The sequence below is a fragment of the Leguminivora glycinivorella genome, chromosome 11 (assembly GCF_023078275.1).
Source record: "Leguminivora glycinivorella isolate SPB_JAAS2020 chromosome 11, LegGlyc_1.1, whole genome shotgun sequence".
Classification (NCBI taxonomy): Eukaryota; Metazoa; Arthropoda; class Insecta; order Lepidoptera; family Tortricidae; genus Leguminivora; species Leguminivora glycinivorella.
In genome coordinates, this window is record NC_062981.1 from 9837000 (window position 1) to 9858134 (window position 21135).

The following is a 21135-nucleotide window of genomic DNA, read 5'->3' on the forward strand; positions in this document are numbered from 1 at the left end:
TGTTAAAAAATAATTAACCAATTAATCTACACAAAATTGAAAATGTATTTTAAATTCATTATACGCGATTTAATCCGTTTCCATAGTTTTATTACTTTCATCTCCTTTAATAATAAATCAAATCAAATTTTCCCGGGCATATCCAATATCAGGTGCCATTTCACAACCAAGTCTTGCAAAATGAAATCACTGAAGTAGCTTCTATATTCCTTTATATTTGTGTTCCTGAAAGGTATTTCCATGGCAACGCTGGCTGGTCTAACAGGATTAGCTTTAAGCCGTTTTGAGCTAAGCAAGGCGGGAAAACTTGGCACCGCAGCTTGGAACAGCTTAGACGAGATGGGAATAAAGATTATGCTCCTGGGTGCATCTTTATTTATAAGATACTAGCTTTTGCCCGCGGCTACGCTTACGTTAGAAAGAGACAAAAAGTAGCCCATGGCACTCTCCATCCCTTTAAATATCCCCACTTAAAAAATCACGTCAATTCGTCGCTCCGTTTTGCCGTGAAAGACGAACAAAAAAACAGACACACACACTTTTCCATTTATAATATTAGTATGAATTCGCTTTGATTTATGTTTAGTTTGGTTATACCTATTAACTAGATTTATCGAAAAAAAAAACGTCCATTAAGAACAACTCAGTTAAAAGATATTGCGAAAAAATCTTTAAAATCGAGGTTCCGCTCTCGACTGTTTCCTCCTTCAAAACTGATTTAAACGGAACGAAATTTGAGAATCTGAATAACAATGAAATAATCTGTGTCGGACCGTTTAGATTTTTTGGCTAATTGGTACGGATCTTGAGTATCACACCTTTTTTTGAGCCATATTGAAAAATACCATTTTTAGAAGTTTTTTATTGGCTCTAGCGTCTTTTAAAATAAAAATAGTGTAATGTCACGCTATTACACTATATACATCGGGTTGGCTCGCCAATACACACCGCACGTCCGTGCTCCATCACTCTCGGACACCGACTGCCATATGTACTCGAGACACCTATACACTACATCCCTTTCTTGTTTTAATTTTTTTTATTAATATTTAAATAATAGGTCAATCTAGTTTTAATTCAAATACTTGCCATGCTGTGCCGTGTATCTCTTTTTTTTTTCTTTTTAATGAACTACGTTTCTTCTAATTGTCTGCCCACTTTCGTCATTCCTAACTTGATCATCTCCGTCTTTACCACTTAGTACTGTATGTGAAGTAGTTATAATTAGGGATTAATTTTCTATCTTTAGTCATATGTTTAGGACATTCCGGTCTGAGGGTTGACTCAGAGCGGACGCTGCACCACCACCTGCAGTGTATACTCAAACATACTTGTGTGTTTTATTAACTACAATTCCTAGATGTCAGTCTCCCTCCTTCTTCTTTAAATCTGTTACCTTTTTCAATTCAGACTGTTTTGAAAACTAGATTAGTACATTTTTTTTTTATACATATATGATTGTTTTTTTTTTCTTTCTTCAATAGCATACAAATCATACAATATAATTGTACAATGCAAGCATCGCAATTCGCACATTTCTCGCGTCAGCATTAAAATTAATATAATTATGACTTGATTAGAATTGCTTTGCATTGCTTGATTGCATTTGCATGCATTTAGTTATGTTTTATTGCAAATAAATAATGATTGATTGATTGATTGATCGCTGTATTTGCGATTACGCTATACATCGATTTATGCATTAGTTTATGTTTATACGTGCTCCTAGCTAGTACTCAGTATACCTTGGTTATCAATAAATTTATAAGTGTATCAAAAATCAGTGTTTCTATCAAGACTACCATCAACCATCAAGAATCATATCATCTAAGGTGTACGGCTCGTACAATAATATTTCACTAATTTCATACCTTTTCATGATTTACATTATTATTTTTTTTTTTTTAATAGGTCGCTTGTCAGGCGTCTAATGTATATTAGGTAATTATTGATGATAACATTGATAACTGATTGTATCGGCCCTATACTTCATTATATGCACCTATTATTGTTAGTAACTAGTAAATAGTACATATAAGTATTTAGTTATAGAACCTAATGTATCTGGAGCCTCGTCTGCCGACAAACCATACTCTGGTTTGGCAGAAGATAAATTTAGTTGTAGGTTTAGTTTTTGAATAAACATTTATTTCATTTTTCATTTCATCTAATGCAATTCATAATACTTACGGATATTATAATGTTTAGTTAGATCTACTCATAAATTTAATTATAAATTGCAGTGCATAGTTATTAAAACTTTTACTGTCTACTGTTTTTTTTTTCTGGATCGAAAGGGCTCGTGATTCATTGCATTGTAATACATAGAGATACTATATAGAATATGCATTAAAATCCTATTCAGGGTCACGTATCCACTTTATCGTTTTATTGATTTTGTTTCATCATGATCAGCTTTCTTTCTCGTAGATACTTTGTACCACACAAAGTAATCAACGATTAATTTTCTAAAATAGATAGCTGTTCATATACTATTTAAGAAGTGCTTACCCAATTGACCCAATTATACTAACATCCGATTTATATCTACACAGTATGTATATATTTTAGATAACACTTTTCTTTTAAAGTATTTTATCAACATCTTTTTTTTATTATTATTATCTCTTTATCTATCTTAAGATCTTAACTCTTAGGCTAGGCTATTTTATAATATGATTATTAAAGAAATTACAAAACCACTTTTTTTTTGGCTGATTGGCGATTGACCATAGTCACACCCGATGGAAGGTGAAGATATAGTCGAAGATGGAGCTCACCGATTCAGTAATACTTAGCATATTCACTTTTATCTTAAAGAGACCGAGGTCGTATTTTTCTGGGAACATCTATGGTGGGAGTGCATTCCATTCCTTTGATAAAATATTATCTAAATTATTACCCAAATATTATCTCCTTCATTTACTTTCTTTGCGCTGTTAACCGAACAAATCAGCATGCCCATTTACAAGGCATCAAGTCATACTGAAATTGACCGGAGTAACAGGAGTAACAGAATACTTATACAGCTCACCGAACTACGAGGTAACTACCTCGTAGTAGGTAAGCACAGTGTTTCTCCCCAGGTACCACGATTTGAATTTGTTTTTGCAGCTGTGTCTTTAAATTCCTTCAGGAGATGTTATATCTTGACAGACTCAGCGTTTATTTATGTGTCACACGGAGAGAAAAACAACTAGATTTAATGTTCGTTCAACATTTTCTTTTTTTTTTTTTAATTGCGCCTACGTGTTCTTTCATTCCAACTACAAGTTTGATGTTGTTAAGTGTAGTTACACTTCCTTCTACATTTTTTTTTATACCACGTCGGTGGCAAACAGTTATAGGGCCTCCTAATTGAAAGCGGTCACCGTAACCTATGGACGCCTGCAACTCAAGGGGTGTCACATGCGCGTCGTCGACCCATTAGAAACTTGTATAGTCCTTTTTTTTTTAGAACCCCATACTGTAGTTCATCGGGGAATACCTTGACATAGCTCATTCCACAGCCGGAGCGTTCGTGGGAGGAAATATTATTGTTTTTTTTTTTTTTTTTTTTTTTTGAACCAATCTTTTATTTAAACCAACAAGTCGATTTTGTAAAAGCACATGTCACATATTGATTTAAACATAATGTTTGGCTGATTCAATAAAATATATTTTAACAAGTTTGACCTTGTTGTTTGGTTCGTACAAATTCGACTTGTATCATCAATATTGTGATTTATTCCCTTTACTAAAATACTATTGTTTCAAACAGATAAACACGCAACAAGACGAGTTTGTTAGATTCACAAGGCAAATTTCTCTCAGTTGTACCCTTAACTTCACATCCGTCTATCAATCCATTTATATATAGAATAGAATCATGTTCCCTAACTTCTAAATAATGTGCATTGTAAGTAGTTAGGTACCTAGATAATTGACGTGAAGCATTGAAATCTGTGATTATTTAACATTTTACAATCACTACAGACAAAGCTGATTCAGCCGCTGATTGTTGTCCTTTTGTTCATTTTCTTGACCAGACGAAATAAGGTCACTAGTGAGATTTCAATATCCTCCCGTGAAATTACGCAAACAAGTTCAGCATTTTTATTTCTTATTTTTTTTTCTATATTAGTTCAATAGAGGCTCACAGATCCATTAGTTTATTTGTTTTAACTGGACACCTGACTTGTATGAGATTCACCTACATGAATCTCTGCAGTATGTACCTATTACCCTAACTGATAACGAGTACCTTCAGTACCAATATATTTTTGTAATGATTTTCAACTGACGTAGATTGTCTTTGAAAATCTATCATAGATCAACTTAAATAGGCATGTCTTTCTCTTGAGGTCACCCATACTGACAAAGCCTTGTTGACGGTAAGCAGAGTTAGCAACTTCTTTTTTTCCGCGTTGTTGAAATGTATCAAGCGTTCGCTTAATTTTATTCAATTCAGCTGCACCACTACGTGTTTTTTTTATATACAATGCAATGTCAAACCAATGAACTGTCTTTATTTATTTATTTATTTTTCACTCTTTTCACTCTGATTGACGTTAGCGGCATCTAGGTATATAAAGAGTGCTCTTTTCCAGCGCTCCTACCGAACTCCTACTGATGTAGGATCACCTTCGCTGTCAAATGCCTCCAACGACAATTAAGAAGCCATACTGGACTTTCTTGGGGCAACCTGTACCCAATCAATTTAATGATTCTAACTAACACAAGTCAAAATATATTATATTGAAAATATTTCAACTTATGCTATCTCAAAGTACTCAGTCATTGTACTTGAGTGTTTTACTGGGGTAGTTATCTCAGACTCTCAGGCACTGGATGCCTTGGTATTTTTTTCTTTCATATGTGTAATTTATTTCGGTTTCAATTTAATGATATTTATTGACCGACGTCAATCTACTATTATGACAATTGAAGGCTCAGATAGCATTTATCATCTGATCTAAGCGTCATTTAAGCGCACGTTCAACCAGTATAACCGTAATTTACTTCGTGTTTAGGTTATTATCATTAAGCTCATATTTGCAACAATTCAATGTTCAGTTTTTTTTTTTTTTTTTTTTTTTTTTTTTTTTTTAATTGCTGTTTAACTATGTTTACAACAATTTAATGACCAGATAAATATATCTGCCTTAACCAAGGTAAGTATGTTTTTTTTTTCATTTATTTTACATGACAATTAAATGTCCAGATTCAGTAATCTGCTGGTTCCACATATATCTATATTTATCCTCGTAAGGCTAAAGTCATGTCAAATTAATGACCAGATACATTTTATCTGCTTTGAATGAGCCGTGCACACTGTACAGGTCAGGTCATTGTTATTCTGTTACCAGTAGGTTTTTTTTTCCATGACAATTTAATGTCCAGATTCGGTAATCTGCTGTATTAACTAGCTTAATAACCAGAATTTCTGTTATCCAATTCACACACATGACAATTAAATGTCCAGATTCTGTAATCTGCTGTTTCCAAATTCGCAATTTAATGCCTTATTTTCAGCCACAAATGGCATAAAATTTCATAGTATTTAGATGCCATTTAAACGGTCGATACTAAACAATACAATTGAATGTACAGAGTGCACCTCCATGTGCTGTTTCCAAATTCGCAATTTAATGCCTTATTTTCAGCCACAAATGGCATAAAATTTCATAGTACTTAGGTGCCAATTAAATGTTCGATACAATTGAATGTACAGAGTTGCATATCCGTTTAATGCCTCTTTTTTTCTGCCGACTTTACTGGTAAAGTAATTTAATACTTAGATGGAAACTGCTTATCATAAGTGCTTCAAAAATGTATTTTTTTTCTATACCGTGTTTTTTTTTTCGTTAAATTTGACACGTCGTTAGGTTCATTATCAAGAACCATCCTGTATATCACTTTTAGGTATATTTAGCACTTAATGTGAACCCATCTGGTTTTCTGGTTTTTAAGTAATTAAATACTCAGATAAAACTGCTCGAAATCGGCGTTAGGAATGTTTACGTAAGTCAATCCGCGACAAGAGTGAGAGACTAATAAGTCATGATTTTATGGCATGTTCAATCAATTCAAAAGATTCACGTTCAAGTGATAATCTATCTCTAAATAAGTGTTACTTTCCCGACATATGCATAGATCCTTTCATTTGCAGCTGTAGTTCAAATAACCACTTAATGAAGTCGTGACTTACGTTACTTTTACGTAAATTCACCCCTGTAAGGAAGTATACTTAGGTAAGTATTTATCTAGTTTGTTTTGGTTTTCACCTTACTCTCAAACATCGACTAATGCTACCATAGGACATTTAAGTGTGATGGTTGTACAACATTTTATCATTCAAGTAAATGCCTTATTTAGGTAAATAGCTTAACCATTTATAAATTTAGCAACATCACATAATTTTGTGTATTAAACCAACCAACAGGTAGATGGTAACTTCACTAATTAAAAATAAATATCATTTCTCTTGGTTGGACGGAAATTATTGTAATGATTCCGGGCTGTGATTTATGTAAATAATAAATCAATTTTATAAACCCACTACACATAAACCCAAATAACATTTTGGTACCTAAAAACATTTGGCAATCTAGGTAGGTAACCAAACCGTTTACTAGGTAGGTAGGAGCCACACACCGACACCTGTATAGGCATGACAATCTAGGAAGGCTGGCCGTATGTTGTCAATTGCCTCAAACATTTTATTAATTACATCTATCGGTTACCTGCTTAAGGTTTATATTCGCACGGTTGAAAGAAATAACATTTCATTTATTTTTATTTGGTTTTGACTTAATTCTTGAAAAACTGCCGTTATAATCATTTCGCTTTGTAGTATTTAATGAACACTTTCATTTAGCTTCATTACGTTCCGAAACTACTAAGAATGCCAGTAATTTAAAACGGCAGGTAACCAAACCTGTTTACAAAAAGATAACGGTGCATCATGGCGCATCGTTACTCGATTTTATAGGTTATGTTACTTATGTTTCTATCCCATCTTTTCCGAATACTAGATTCACGTGGTAAGTACTTGCTTTTATCCTCGTCGCCACTTGTAATGTCACGCTATTACACTATATACATCGGGTTGGCTCGCCAATACACACCGCACGTCCGTGCTCCATCACTCTCGGACACCGACTGCCATATGTACTCGAGACACCTATACACTACAAATAGCAATAAAATCAAAACGGTCCGACACAGATAAAAATAATTATAATATGTGTTGAAAGAATCATTGCTCTATCTTCAAAAATCAGGGAGGAAATAGTCGAGAGCGTTTGTATGGAGAATTGACCTGTATCGTATCGTCTTAAACTGGTACAGTAGCACCTGTTTACGGCTCTAAAAATCGAGTAGAAGGATAATTGAACGCATTCCTCTGGTCGCAACTGATGCTCGAGAACACAGTCATGTTGTGCGCAGTACAGGTCCGCTTTTAGGCAAGTGGAATATTTTGAATGATGTGGGCTTCGAGTTTTTTTTTTAACTTAAAGAGAGTATAGTTGCTTCCTTTACTTTCAGTAGTTTTTCAAAGAAAAAGAAGTAACACAAGTTAAGTTTAGTGGAAAACGGCGGAAATAACTAACCGCAGCCAACTTGGACTCCGCTCTTGGCAGTTTCAACTTGTTTGAGGAAAACACGCGTTTTCGTCAAAGTTGGACCTATTGGCTCTCACACTAGTTTTCCTCGAAAAACTCATTAAATTACCTAATATTGGGTAATATTAAGTAATTTACGACCGACGACCTGTCTGGCGCAGTCGGTAGTGACCCTGCTGGCTACGCCGCGGTCCCGGGTTCAAATCCCGGTAAGGGCATTTATTTGTGCATAGCACAGATATTTGTTCAGGAGTCATGGATGTTTTCTATGTATATAAGTATTAATATATTATATATATCGTTGTCTGAGTACCCACAACACAAGCCTTCTTGAGCTTACCGTGGCCCTCAGTCAATCTGTGTAAGAATGTCCTATAATATTTATTTATTTATTTAAGTAGTAGAATAGACTATAATAATATTTTTATTCGTAGGCACTGCACAACCAAGTTCTCCTATAGGTAATCTAGGCAGCTATGCATGAAATACGAACTCAAATTTTAATTTTACTTGTAGGTAACAAATGTTATAACGTATAGATTATGCCGTTCACGAATTGATGCTGTCGCTCGACCACAGAGATGCTGCTTAAATTATCTGCAAAAGTTCATGACGAATTAATCAATGAATTCATTCATCATTTCTCCATGCAATTTCTCAGCTCATTCACAAGGGCTAATGATGATGATATGCATTCAACATTTTAACCTGTAATAAGATACAAAAAAAAAAACTTTATTAATTAAAAACATAACGTTTTACATATTATAGCCTGACAAGTTTTCCTCGCCGCGTTGCGGATTTTTATCTGAACTAATTTCTTTTACTGGCATGGATTACTATTTGACACCCGTCGTCGAAAGTCATCGAATGTCAGTGATGTAAACAAGATGTAAATAATTTAAATTTTCTAACGGTTTCATCGCAATTTTCCCCAAAATAATAATAATAAAAGTGAAAATATACTGAACGAAAATATACTGATAAATTACGTACAACGAAAAAGGATGAAGGATTTCACAGCATTTCGATACCAATGTTCTGAAATCGGTTGTTGACACGTCCGGTATTGACAGTTTACAAAAAAAAAAATATAGTGCGGTTCTCCTGTATTGATTAGTTGGTTTCGCGTTTAGCCTAATATTATGTGTTGTTCTTATTTAAAGTGTCTGTAGCTCTGCCGTGAAAAATATTTATAGAATTAAGGAGGCCGTTCAATAACAAGGTCCCACTCAAAAAGAAAATAAACCTCGACAACTTGATTAAGGCACAATATTCATGGATTTTAGGCTGTGCGAAAAAAAGTTGTGAGTCTTAAAACCTTGCTTATTAAATTTTGATTCTATAAAACCATGTTTTAATTTTCTATAAATGTTATCGGGTATCGGGTACACGCTGTCCCCATTACATATGACGTCGGCACATTATTGCCATATGAAAGCGGTTTATAGCGACACTGTTTCAGGGTCAAATAAAATCTTGTCAGGCTTTACACAGGCAATCTTAAATTAAAAACAATAACACTAATCACATTTGAAAAAGCAGTAACGCAGGCTTCGTCAGCTGTAATTGATTGGCACACAAACCACTTAAACAATATTCCTAAGTGCCTTACATGGTTACGTTTTCCAATAATTACGTCTACCTCTCTGAATGGCTTGTTCTGGGCTTGTTAAATGCTCACGGGTATATGATTATTGCCAACAACGGAACGCCAATAGGTCTATTTACCCCATACTCTTTGAAGTACTGAATAGGTTCGTTGCCACCTTGATTTGACTAATTTGACATAAATTTGACGTTCATTTGACGATGACATGATATGAATGTCATTTCGTAAATATTTTTGCAGGGAGAATAGAGGTAGTCGGATATTACAATTTTTATGGCTGGATTACTATTTTCATGTTGTTTTTGGTTTAAACAAATAGGTAAATACAATAAACCTGAGATTTTAGATGTAAGGTGTGTAAACTATAGGATTTTAAATCAAATGAATAGTGCTTTTAAATTCATTCATTTGGTCATACTCATATCGTACAAAGTGTTAATTACTTTATCATATCTAGCTTTTCATCGCTTATGTTTTTTGCTTTTTATTTTTATTATAACCCTTCTTTAAATTCGCTTTGGACGAGATCAGATCTGTAAGGTTATTTAAAAATTATTACAATATAGATACCTTAGTAGTTCAGCATAGTGGGAAGAAATGTATCAGTTTAATTTACGCATAAAATTTGGTAATTCACAGTATTCCCAGTTTCTTTTAATATTAGCTAGCTAGACAACATCTGCCTTCCGCAGAAAAAAAGGTGAATGAATTCAACATCACATAGACATACAGATTAATCATTTGCGTTTTTGAGTTTTTATATGTTTTTCCGAGCATAGCATAGCGTAATTTTTTAAAACTTTTTTATTAAACCACAGTCTCCATTGTTTCAGGTCTACAGTTGCGCAGCATAGAGGAGCCGGCAGGTGGCGCGGGCGGCGGAGTGCCCGCGACCACCTGCTACGATGCAGAATGCGCACGCACAGAGGCCTGGCTCGATGAGAATCAGGAGTTTGTGCATGATTATTTCCTAAGGTTGGTATTGGGTACACATTTCAGCAGATTTTGCCTGATCTTTTAGCCTTATACCCTGGGTACGAAGCCGAATGGTACAAACGCTCACGAAACGCTCGTAGATATCTATCTCTATCGCTCTTGCGTATTGGCGTGACAGAGCCAGACTACCTTTCGCGGCTTTTCGTTTTTCTTCCGCGTCGCAGATATGCCATTCGGCTACGGCACCTGGGGCAGAAAGAGTTGCGAGCGCAGTGCATGTGGTCACCTGGCAAGCCTTCTCTATAATGTCCTCCCAGCGATAGTTTCTGAAAGTGTTTGAAGACACTCTGTCGATGGTTTACTTACTTACTTACTTACTGCTGTGACGCAACGACCCGAAGTGAGAACTATGTACCTATACACCAAAAACTGTCATGTGTTACTGGCTAGTTGACAGACTTTCACGAAAGTCTTTTTGCACTTCGTCTCTCCAGTGGCTATCGATGGCTAGTAGGGGTAAATTTACCGCAGAAAAACAGTGCTTTAGAGCACAACTCGTTGCTTATCCAGAGTACAAAATGAGGAGTGTCTTTTCAAAAGAGCTTATTTCCACTTTGAAGTTTTTTTGGGAAATCGAGAAAAACATAATTCCACGGTATTTATTTTGAAATTAATATTTAATTTGCAAAATTGTAATATTGTAAGTTGACGTTAATGCTATGATTACATCAAACGTAACATGTGTACCTAAATAAATATTTAATTACATAATTACCATATGTTTTTGAGAATTAAGCACTTTTGGGAATTAAGTAAGCCCTTTTGTTGTGGCCTTGTAGCGTAAATGTTATTATTTTAATATAGTTTTATTTTATTTTTGGATTTTGTATTAAGTTAGTTGATATCAATGTTGTTGTACTACATACACTGGTTTATCCACATAAATAATCATTACACATTCTTCAAAATTTGTTCTAAACTTTGATGTTATTCTTTTTTTTAAAGATCAAGGCGAGACTTTTTGAGCTTTAATCTCAAAACAACACGTAATTTTCGATACTAAGAAAAACTGCATTAAAAAAAAGAAAAAATGGAAATAAGCCCTTTTGAAAAGACGCTCCTCAAATGATAGCAAAACTCAATACTTTAATCAAGTAAAAATGAAGACATAATGGAGATTTATTTACCATTTTCGAACAACAATGCGACGGCTCCTATTATAAAAATATAATTGATTGAGAAAGTGCAGATTTTCTAATATAAGTTGTATTGAGTTGAATAGATGAAATTGCTTTTGGAATGGTCGGCCTGGTTGTTTGAAAGGCGTCGTACCGTACCTTATATTATTATTTTTTGTGAGAGAATTATTTCGCCTTATTTATTAGGGTTCCCATGTCATTGTGATAGACAGACGCACAGACGTAGGTATGTGCAAAGTTTTCCAATATTGCAACATTTCGTAGCATTGGCATCTGCCGTGAGAGTGGATTAATTAAATACCTACTGTTAGTAAGGCGGCGGAATTGAAAAAAGTCGTCTAGTTTTGAAGTTGATGTGACTGGAGAGTATACTGCTGACAAGTGGTATCGTTGTGATCGGTAGACTTTACTGAGTACGAAATAATGACTTGTCACTTTCTCAGACTGTGGGGGGGTTAACTATGACGTCACAAAGATCTCGGTCCCGGGTTTCAATTTTTTGCCAATTTGTCTAGAACCCCTTATCCAATTTTGAAAAATGAGGTGTCGATTGAAAGCGTATAACATGCTGATTAAGATTTATTATATGTGAAAAGTATAGTTTTGTTAGTTATTTTTTAATTAACAATAATGCAAAAAATACGTTTTTTTTTACTCTCTTTTTTGATTTTTGTGACTCAAAAAGGCAATGAAAACGGCCACTTAGCTAAAAAATATGTTATATAAATCATTTAACTACATTATTAAGCTATCTGTTGCTTTTTGAATTTCTACGATCGGATAATAAATGAGCAAACTACAACCACATACCTGTAGGCGGGGAGTACCGCTTGACACGCGTTCCCATACATTCGGCGTCTACCAAATTACACCTCGCGCAAAATTCGTTTCAAGCAGATATACCTCTAATCTTATTCATCGTAACCTATCAATATTGGTATCATTTGAAAGTACAATTAAAGTACTTTAAGAAACAATGTCAATCATTTTCATAAAATCAATAATCGCCAGTCTGTGGTGGTTACAAAGGAAAAAAGTGGGTATGCAATTTGACTGGTTTCCTAGGTTTGATACCTAGACGAGTTTAAAAGGGGAGGTAAAGGTGACATATGGGTTGTTCTCTGGCCTAAAAGCTATACAGAGGGTCAGGGGAGAAAAAAACTAGGGTTTAAGTTTAGTTTTAAGTTATTTTTCTTTTATTTGTTGATTTTATTGTGTTTAATTTTTTTGTAATTTTATCAAGGATACACATTGGTTTCTTTTGCTGAAAATTCCCTTTTTTATGAGAAATGTTATGAATTTCATGGCATTTTCCGATAGAGACTAAAATTAACTTTCAAATAAGGCCACATAGTCATACTGATACATAGTCATACCCTTAATATTATGTAAGTAAAAGTATGACTATGTGGCCTACTGATACATAGTCATACCCTTAATATTATATAAGTAAAAGTATGACTATGTGGCCTTATTTGAAAGTTAATTTTAGTCTTTATCGGAAAAAGCCATAAAATTCATAACATTTCTCATAAAAAAGGCAACTTTTAGCAAAAGAAACCAACGTGTATCCTTGATAAAATTACAAAAAATTTAACACAATAAAATCAACAAATAAAGGAAAAATAACTTAAAACTAAACTTAAACCCTAGTTTTTTCTCCCTGACCCTCTGTGTAGCTTTTAGGCCAGAGAAAAACCCATATGTCACCTTTACCTCCCCTTTTAAACTCGTCTAGGGTATCAAACCTAGGAAACCAGTCAAATTGCATACCCACTTTTTCCTTTGTAACCACCACAGACTGGCGATTATTGATTTTAAAAAAATGATTGACATTGTTTTTTAAAGTACTTTAATTGTGCTTTCAAATGATATCAATATTGATAGGTTACGATGAATAAGATTAGAGGTATATCTGCTTGAAACGAATTTTGCGCGAGGTGTAATTTGGTAGACGCCGAATGTATGGGAACGCGTGTCAAGCGGTACTCCCCCGCCTACAGGTATGTGGTTGTAGTTTGCTCATTTATTATCCGATCGTAGAAATTCAAAAAGCAACAGATAGCTTAATAATGTAGTTAAATGATTTATATAACATATTTTTTAGCTAAGTGGCCGTTTTCATTGCCTTTTTGAGTCACAAAAATCAAAAAAGAGAGTAAAAAAAACGTATTTTTTGCATTATTGTTAATTAAAAAATAACTAACAAAACTATACTTTTCACATATAATAAATCTTAATCAGCATGTTATACGCTTTCAATCGACACCTCATTTTTCAAAATTGGATAAGGGGTTCTAGACAAATTGGCAAAAAAATTAAACCCGGCACCGCGATCTTTGTGACGTCATAGTTAACCCCCCCACAGTCTGAGAAAGTGACAAGTCATTATTTCGTACTCAGTAAAGTGTACCGATCACAACGATACCACTTGTCAGCAGTATACTCTCCAGTCACATCAACTTTTCCCGAGACCCTCTCGCCGCTCTACTATGTTGCGATTTTGATATAAATTATAAGCTGACTTTTATATCACATGAGCAACATTACTTCTTTTTTTAAGATATACTAGCTTTTGCACGCGGCTTCCCTCGCGTTAGAAAGAGACAAAAAGTAGCCTATGTTATTCTACATCCCTTCAACTATCTCCACTTAAAAATCACGACAATTCGTCACTCTGTTTTGCCGTGAAAGACGGACAAACAAACAGACACACACACTTTCCCATTTATAATATTAGTATGGATTTCAAAGGCAATCTACTTTTGACGACCGGTCTGGCGCAGTCGGTAGTGAGAGTGACCCTGCCTGCTGCGCCGCGGTCCCGGGTTCGAATCCCGGTAAGGGCATTTATTTGTGTGATGAGCACAGATATTCGTTCCTGAGTCAAGCTAGGAACACACTACGCGGACGTCCGTCGTAAAACGACCGCGACCGCGACCTATCAGTGTGCACGGAACACAAATCTCCTGATGATAAGCGATTACCGCCGCCCATGGACACGGCCGTCATCGCGGGGGTTGTACAACGGTCATCAAATACCGCAGTCGACAGATCACAGATTGGGCTTTGAAGTTTGAATATTCAATATTTAAATATTTTTTTTCTGAATTCTATCAAAGCTTTTACATGTGTAATAAAAACACAATACTTCCTGTAAAGTAAGGTCGCAAAGTCTGTAAACTAACATTGACCAGAGCTGACCTTGACTTAACCTTAGAGATAACATGAGATAACACAGTTACGTCAGATTTAGTGGATACTGCATGTGTCTGCAACACAAACTGCATTTTAAATATAATTGCCGATAATATGACCTGTAATCACTTCATCATTTTAATCAGTATTTCTTTAGATTAGATCTATCGAGTCGACACAGAATCTCAGTAAATAAAGCATTGTCTGCGAAAGACATATCAGCGTCGTCACCTGTCAGTTTTTTTTTTCTCAGCGGTGAAGGTATTCTTCATTGCATACGGCCAGCCTGATATTCTATAACAGCATGTCCGATCTTGCTGGAGAAAGACTCAAGTCAAGCCGAATGTAGCATAAGGAGTCTAATAACAGCTTTTACCGATCGCACTAATCGCACTTCAATAGATGCAGGAAGACTTGGAGATGACAAGTTGCATCACTTGTATTCAGAATACTGACCTACGAGCATAATGGAGCTTCCATCGCTTGCATACTAAACACACGTTCCCACAACTCATTAAAACTCGATAAGCAGACATAACTTTGCATTGTTGCCGTGTTGCAGGTTTGCCAGTGTAAACTTTGGCATTTGCTGGAACATCACGCCTGTGTTAGTTTAGGACTCGGGGATACTCGTAAACGAGAAATGATGTTTCAAATCAAATTACCTGTAGTGTTTCGTAATTAGATCAGTGACTAGTTTTAATTTAAAGCCATGCGTTCAATTAATTGATGCTCTTTACATTTTCTGCTAGACCAAGGGCTCATTTCTCGAAGATACAAGTTACAATTTACAAGTGGTTGTCAATGTATATTATGACAAGTTAAAAAAAAAGAGACTTCCGCTTGTAACTTGTAACTTTCAGTTTTGAGAAATGGGTCCCAAAGGCGCTACAAATTGCAAGCATTAATTACAAGTTCTTAGCAAACACACCCATAGCAAAGCATTCTCGTAGAGTCACCAACAATAACATGTAAGGCAGCGTTCCCACTTATGCGTCGCGTGTCTCGGGGCGCGCAAGGGGCGTCCGCGCCACGCCGCTTAAGTGTAATTCAAAAAACGTCTCCTCAGTACATTTTTTGACGTTTAACGTCGACAAAAACGACGGGGTGTTATAAGTGGGAACGCTGCCTTACACATTACACAACGGAGGTTTCAAAAATATCTGACACGATTCTTTTTGAAGAGCCTTAAGAATGTGTTACATATTCTTGCAGCCTTTGAAGATGTCAAGAAAATCGTTCTCCCTGAGGAGTTAGCAAATTTCTTGTACCCTATTTATTTTTCTTCTCTTTTAATCTTCTCTCTTCTTTCTCTTGTGTATTACCTAAGCTAGTCCGATAATTGTAGCAGAGTATATATTATGTAATATCCAGAGAGCTTATCCGGCGAACCGTTTGCCTTATGACGGCGTATAATATGATATGCCATAAAACATGTCAGACGGTGAGAAAATTAGCTCAGCCCTGTCCGACATCTGGTACCTTAATATCCGATCCGTCACACGCGTCCGCTTTAGTTTTTTTGGTTCTACTGTTTTTTGTTAACCCTCTCCTAAACGTAGCTTTAATCATAAACGCTGTATAAATCGTTGTCCGCCAACAACGTCGATAAGCCTATCGCAAGCCTTGCTGCGGGTTAAGCCGTTCATTACATGCGTATTGGCCGCCATGTCATCATTAAGCGGCATATGCGGTAATCCCACAAAACTGTAACTGCGGATTCGGAACACGGTGAACAGGCTGTGAGGCCACGGAAATACCAGCAGCTTCTTACCATATGGTCCATATGGTCTACATATTTATTACGGTCATTCTAGTAATGGAAATTGGTTCGCTAATAAAGTTTATTCGTGTCCAATTCAATCCAGATTCAAATACTTTCATCGGGTTTGATTCTTCCTATCGCCAGTCTAATTAGATTTTGGTATTGTCAATAACACATGCAGTCGCTACCAAGAATCTAGGTGACCATCATCATATTTCATTGGTCTAATTTAGAACCGTTGACATCTTTTAGCCAAGATGACTATCGTTGACAAAACCTCCAATTGAAATCGAAATAAGTTCTCTGTCCTTTTCTTCTTTAATAAGTTCTCTGTCCTTTTCTCTTCGAGGCCGCCCTGGCGGTGGATCCACACATTGCTTTTAACTTTCCCCGCAAATATTTATTTATTTATTTAATCAAAAAGTAACACAGCATTACAGTTTACACCAAGGCACTGTGCAACTACAAAATACAAAACAAGACAAAAGACATACAAAAAATAAACAAATTAATCATTAGATTTGGGCGACGACGTAACAACGTGGCTCCGTTGCGTCGTCTGACTCGGCGTAGGATTCGGCAGGTTGCCCCGGAACCGCCGAAATACCACACCCTATTCTAAGGAAATGTTTGTACATCAACCAAAAATATTACCGAAACGCATTGCGTTATAACTTTCATTCAGTTGCAATAGCAGTGAGTGATTCGATAAATCAAACTTAACGTGCACAAGCGTAATGAATGGCCAATCAATTACTTCAATTATATGTAAATGTCCACCCACGTTCATTTAACGACGCGTAATTTGGAATAAGAGAATTGAGTTGGTAGTAATTTGAATAGTTCGTGAATGAATGTAGTTTACGAATTATGCTCAAATGAGGTGAAATTACTAGAACGGTTAGATATTTCAAATTAGCTCCATTACAAACATAATTCGTGAGTATTCATGACATTTGCTGCGTGTTTTTTGATAACTGATAATTTTGCGTCAATCAGACACAGTTGCATATGAATTAAAAATTGTTGAAAGGATCCTATAGCTTAGCGGGACCATAAACCAAGACGAAAAAGGTAACCGAGCGGTGGAAGATAGGGGAAATATTTGTCCAATCCATACTAAATAACATTATAAATGGGAAAGTGTGTGTGTCTGTTTGTTTGTCCGTCTTTCACGGCAAAACGGAGCGACGAATTGGCGTGATTTTTTTTGTGGAAATAGTTTAATGGATGGAAAATGACATAGGCTACTTTTTGTCTCTTTCTAACGCGAGCGAAGCCGCGGGCAAAAGCTAGTAGTAAAATAAATATGATTTACTTACGGCCCAGCCACGACATCGGTCTAAGCGCGACAGCGGTGAGCGGCAGCCATACGTGCGAATGAAAAGTCCCATCGCTGTGTCTCGCTCTAATGCAGTGTTTTTCAAAGTGTGGGTCGCGACCCCCAGGGGGGTCGCGGCATTTATCCAGGGGGGTCGCGAAGTTCAGCTTTAAGATAAACTTATGACAGGCTGGTTAAATTTTTGTTTAACTTAAAAAAGTCGAATTCTTGAAAATTAAAAGGTTAATCTTAAAACAACTTCATCATCATCCTTGCGTTATCCCGGCATTTGCCACGGTTCATGGGAGCCTGGGGTCCGCTTTGACAACTAATCCCAAGATTTGGTATAGGCACTTGTTTTACGAAAGCGACTGCCATCTGACCTTCCAACCCGAAGGGTAACTAGACCTTATTGGAATTAGTCCGGTTTCCTCACGATGTTTTCCTTCACCGAAAAGCGACTGGCAAATATCAAATGACATTTCGCACATAAGTTCCGAAAAACTCATTGGTGCGAGCCGGGGTTCGAACCTTAAAACAACTTATTTTATGATAAATAAATAAATTGTGTTTATTTGTTGAAAACGTCAGCTCGCATAAATATGAAGTAGCAAATGGGATCGAAAGTTTAAGGGCTTCTTTTACTAAATGTGGATATTCAGCCATTCTTTTAGCCCAGAACGCATCAATTGAAATGTTGCTTCTTTCACCGAGGCGTTGAGATCGGCCAGCTCAACGGACTTAATATTAAAAAAAAATATTCAAAATCCAACTTTCCATCACCAGTCAATGTTTCAGTTGAGAAATAACTTTGGAGTTGGTTTTTTAAACTTTGCAAGCCCTCCACCGTATCTGATGATATTTCTTGAATGATTTTAGCCATGCAAGGGAAATAATCAAACTGCATACGCAAACTGCATGCTGTGTAAAAATGTTGTCCAAAACTCAATTTTTGCTAGAAATCCGTTCTTTATCTTTTTCTGTAATTATGTTTTCGTCCCTTTCTTTACAGACTTGCGATCATAACATTTAAGTGGTCAAAGATACCGGCAAGATATGCTACTTTCAATATCGTAACATAATCAGCAACAATATTGTAAAAACATTAATAATTCTGATTTAAGCTCTATAACGCGTATCAAAACCCTTCCTCTCGAAAGCCATCTCACCTCTGAGTGATAAGTGATAAAGTACACCCATATCTACGCATACTATTCGCAATAGACGAGTTTGCAAATCTTTACCTTTTTTTGATCGAATTTACAACTTTTATTACATCTTTCAGCACTAAGTTATAGTTAATATTAGAAACGAGTTACGGGGGTCGCGAAAAAATTTGAGAGGTCATAATGGGCCATGGCGCCATAAAGTTTGAAAAACACTGCTCTAATGTATGGCCGCCGCTCACCGCTGTCGCGCTTAGACCGATGTCGTGGCTGAGCCGTTAGATATGCGATATGACATTGAAATATATTGGTTCATAAGAGCTATCATGTCATGTGCGCTGAACTGAATTGCAATAATAGAAACAAAGTTAACGCCGGCTTACATACGTTATATGGTAGCCCGCTAACACCCGCGATCGTGGCAAGCCGCTCCTTAGATGGAGAGATGACATCTGCCAACTAGCTAGCGAAAACTGGATGCGGATGGCAATGGACCGACAAGCGTGGAGGAATGGAGAGTAGGCCTATGTCCGAAGACAGGCGCTTAGATATAATAGATAGACATATATTAAATAAATATGTAAATCGATAGGTATTAGAGGACATCCTTACACAGACGACTGAGTTTCGTAGTCAGCTCATTAAGGATTAGGATATTGATTTATAGGATGATTTTTCCTCTTATGCAATCGAAACCGAAGTTTAGACACTGAAATAGTATATATAGGTATCGTTTAATTGGAATATGCTTCATTCTCTAAATGGTTTCCTCGCCCGATCCTCTACCACAGCCGAACGTTCAGTGCCGTGCCGTAATGAAATCTCAAGCCTTTTTAACGTAGTATACGGTTACAGCTTGTTTCCATAAAGGCATGAGTTTGACTACCAAAAATAAGTACTATAGTCTGCCAAGTCGTCTCCATCACTAGAAAAGATCGGTCTATGCTAGTTGCGTCATCAATGAAGCTAAATAAACTAATAACCTAAACACAAAATTAAAATTTAGAAAAAACCCTCCACCGCGACATAACGGACCGATTTTCATGAAACATGGCTAAGAACACTCCCGACTAATTTAGCTTTCAAAGAAAAAAAAACTGAATCTAAATCGGTTCATCCGTTCGGGAGCTACGATGCCACAGACAGACACACACACAAACAAACAGACAGACACGTCAAACTTATAACACCCCGTAGTTTTTGCGTTTGGCGTTTAAAAATGATTCCGAAGTTGTGTAACATGTAATTTCTTCCACCATCTATTAAGAGGGGGTAGAGCAGGGAGAATTTTCAGAATCTGTCAAATTACCCCATTACACACACAAACACCCTTCACTCACACTACCTCAATTTACTGTGAAAGGTCAGTGACCCTTAATTTTTTTCAAGAGTGTTATTTTGAGTTTGTAGTCAACTACTGACCTCCTTTGAGAAATTAAAACTGTAAAAAAGGTAGCATACAAGAAGACAGAGAAAAAATACGCGTCGTCTAGCTTTCCTTCTCTGTCCATGTCTCATGTGACTTTAATCTACCTAAATATGTAGATAACGTTCCTTACTCAGTTGATTGTTTACCTAGGTGTATTTCAAATTACTTTGCACTTCATTTTGCGTTACTTTTCTATACTTAGATTAAAAATCGTCAGCCTGCCTATCCCCGCAAACATTTTTCAAAGACGTGTGTGAAGGCCGATACCTCCAGGCAAACAATTATGGTCGCGTGCTAAATGATAAAACATCAGCCCTATCGCTTTATTTGTAAGTGCGATAGGGACGGCCCGATGTTTTATCATTTATCGCGCGACCATGATTGCCCTGCAGGTCTTCAGAGGCCTGAGCTGTGCATTACGTATATGCGGGTTGTATTAAAGACTATCAGATATTTTCTTTATTCTTTTTGGTCGTTAGGTTTTTTTATCATTTAGTTTATACAAAAATAAAGCATGTGTATAAAATAAAAACCTAATGAATAGAGTACAGCTAGCAGCAGTCAAGTCAGAGACCCAAAGGAAGACAGGGAATATCGACGCATATATTATCATATCCAATACCGCCATCGCTATCTGCATCAGACTCTTGATCTTACCCAATTTCCTAGTCTCTTCTCTTAATTTCAGTTTCTTGAGTTGAAAATGTTGAAACTCATACTTAGCATTAAATAAAACACAAATACATATAAAAATCACAATATAATTTTAAATTATGGCTTAGGCCCTGTACCAGTTGCAGTCGCCACGTCTGTAAAGCCACTTGTAGTTTCTTTTAAATGGCTAAATACCTAGATGTTATGTCATAAACATCTGTGACGTGACTGAAAATTAAAAAACATCG

General features: G+C 36.1%; 1 protein-coding gene across 1 annotated transcript in view; it reads left to right on the forward strand.

The window, feature by feature from the left end:
• The window catches only part of LOC125230961 (dual 3',5'-cyclic-AMP and -GMP phosphodiesterase 11-like), a 306906-nt gene that overhangs the window by 96483 nt on the left and 189288 nt on the right, over nt 1-21135 (forward strand). Inside the window, 1 exon segment of the mRNA XM_048136282.1 lies at nt 10053-10194. Within this exon segment, the coding sequence (XP_047992239.1) occupies nt 10053-10194 (142 nt within the window).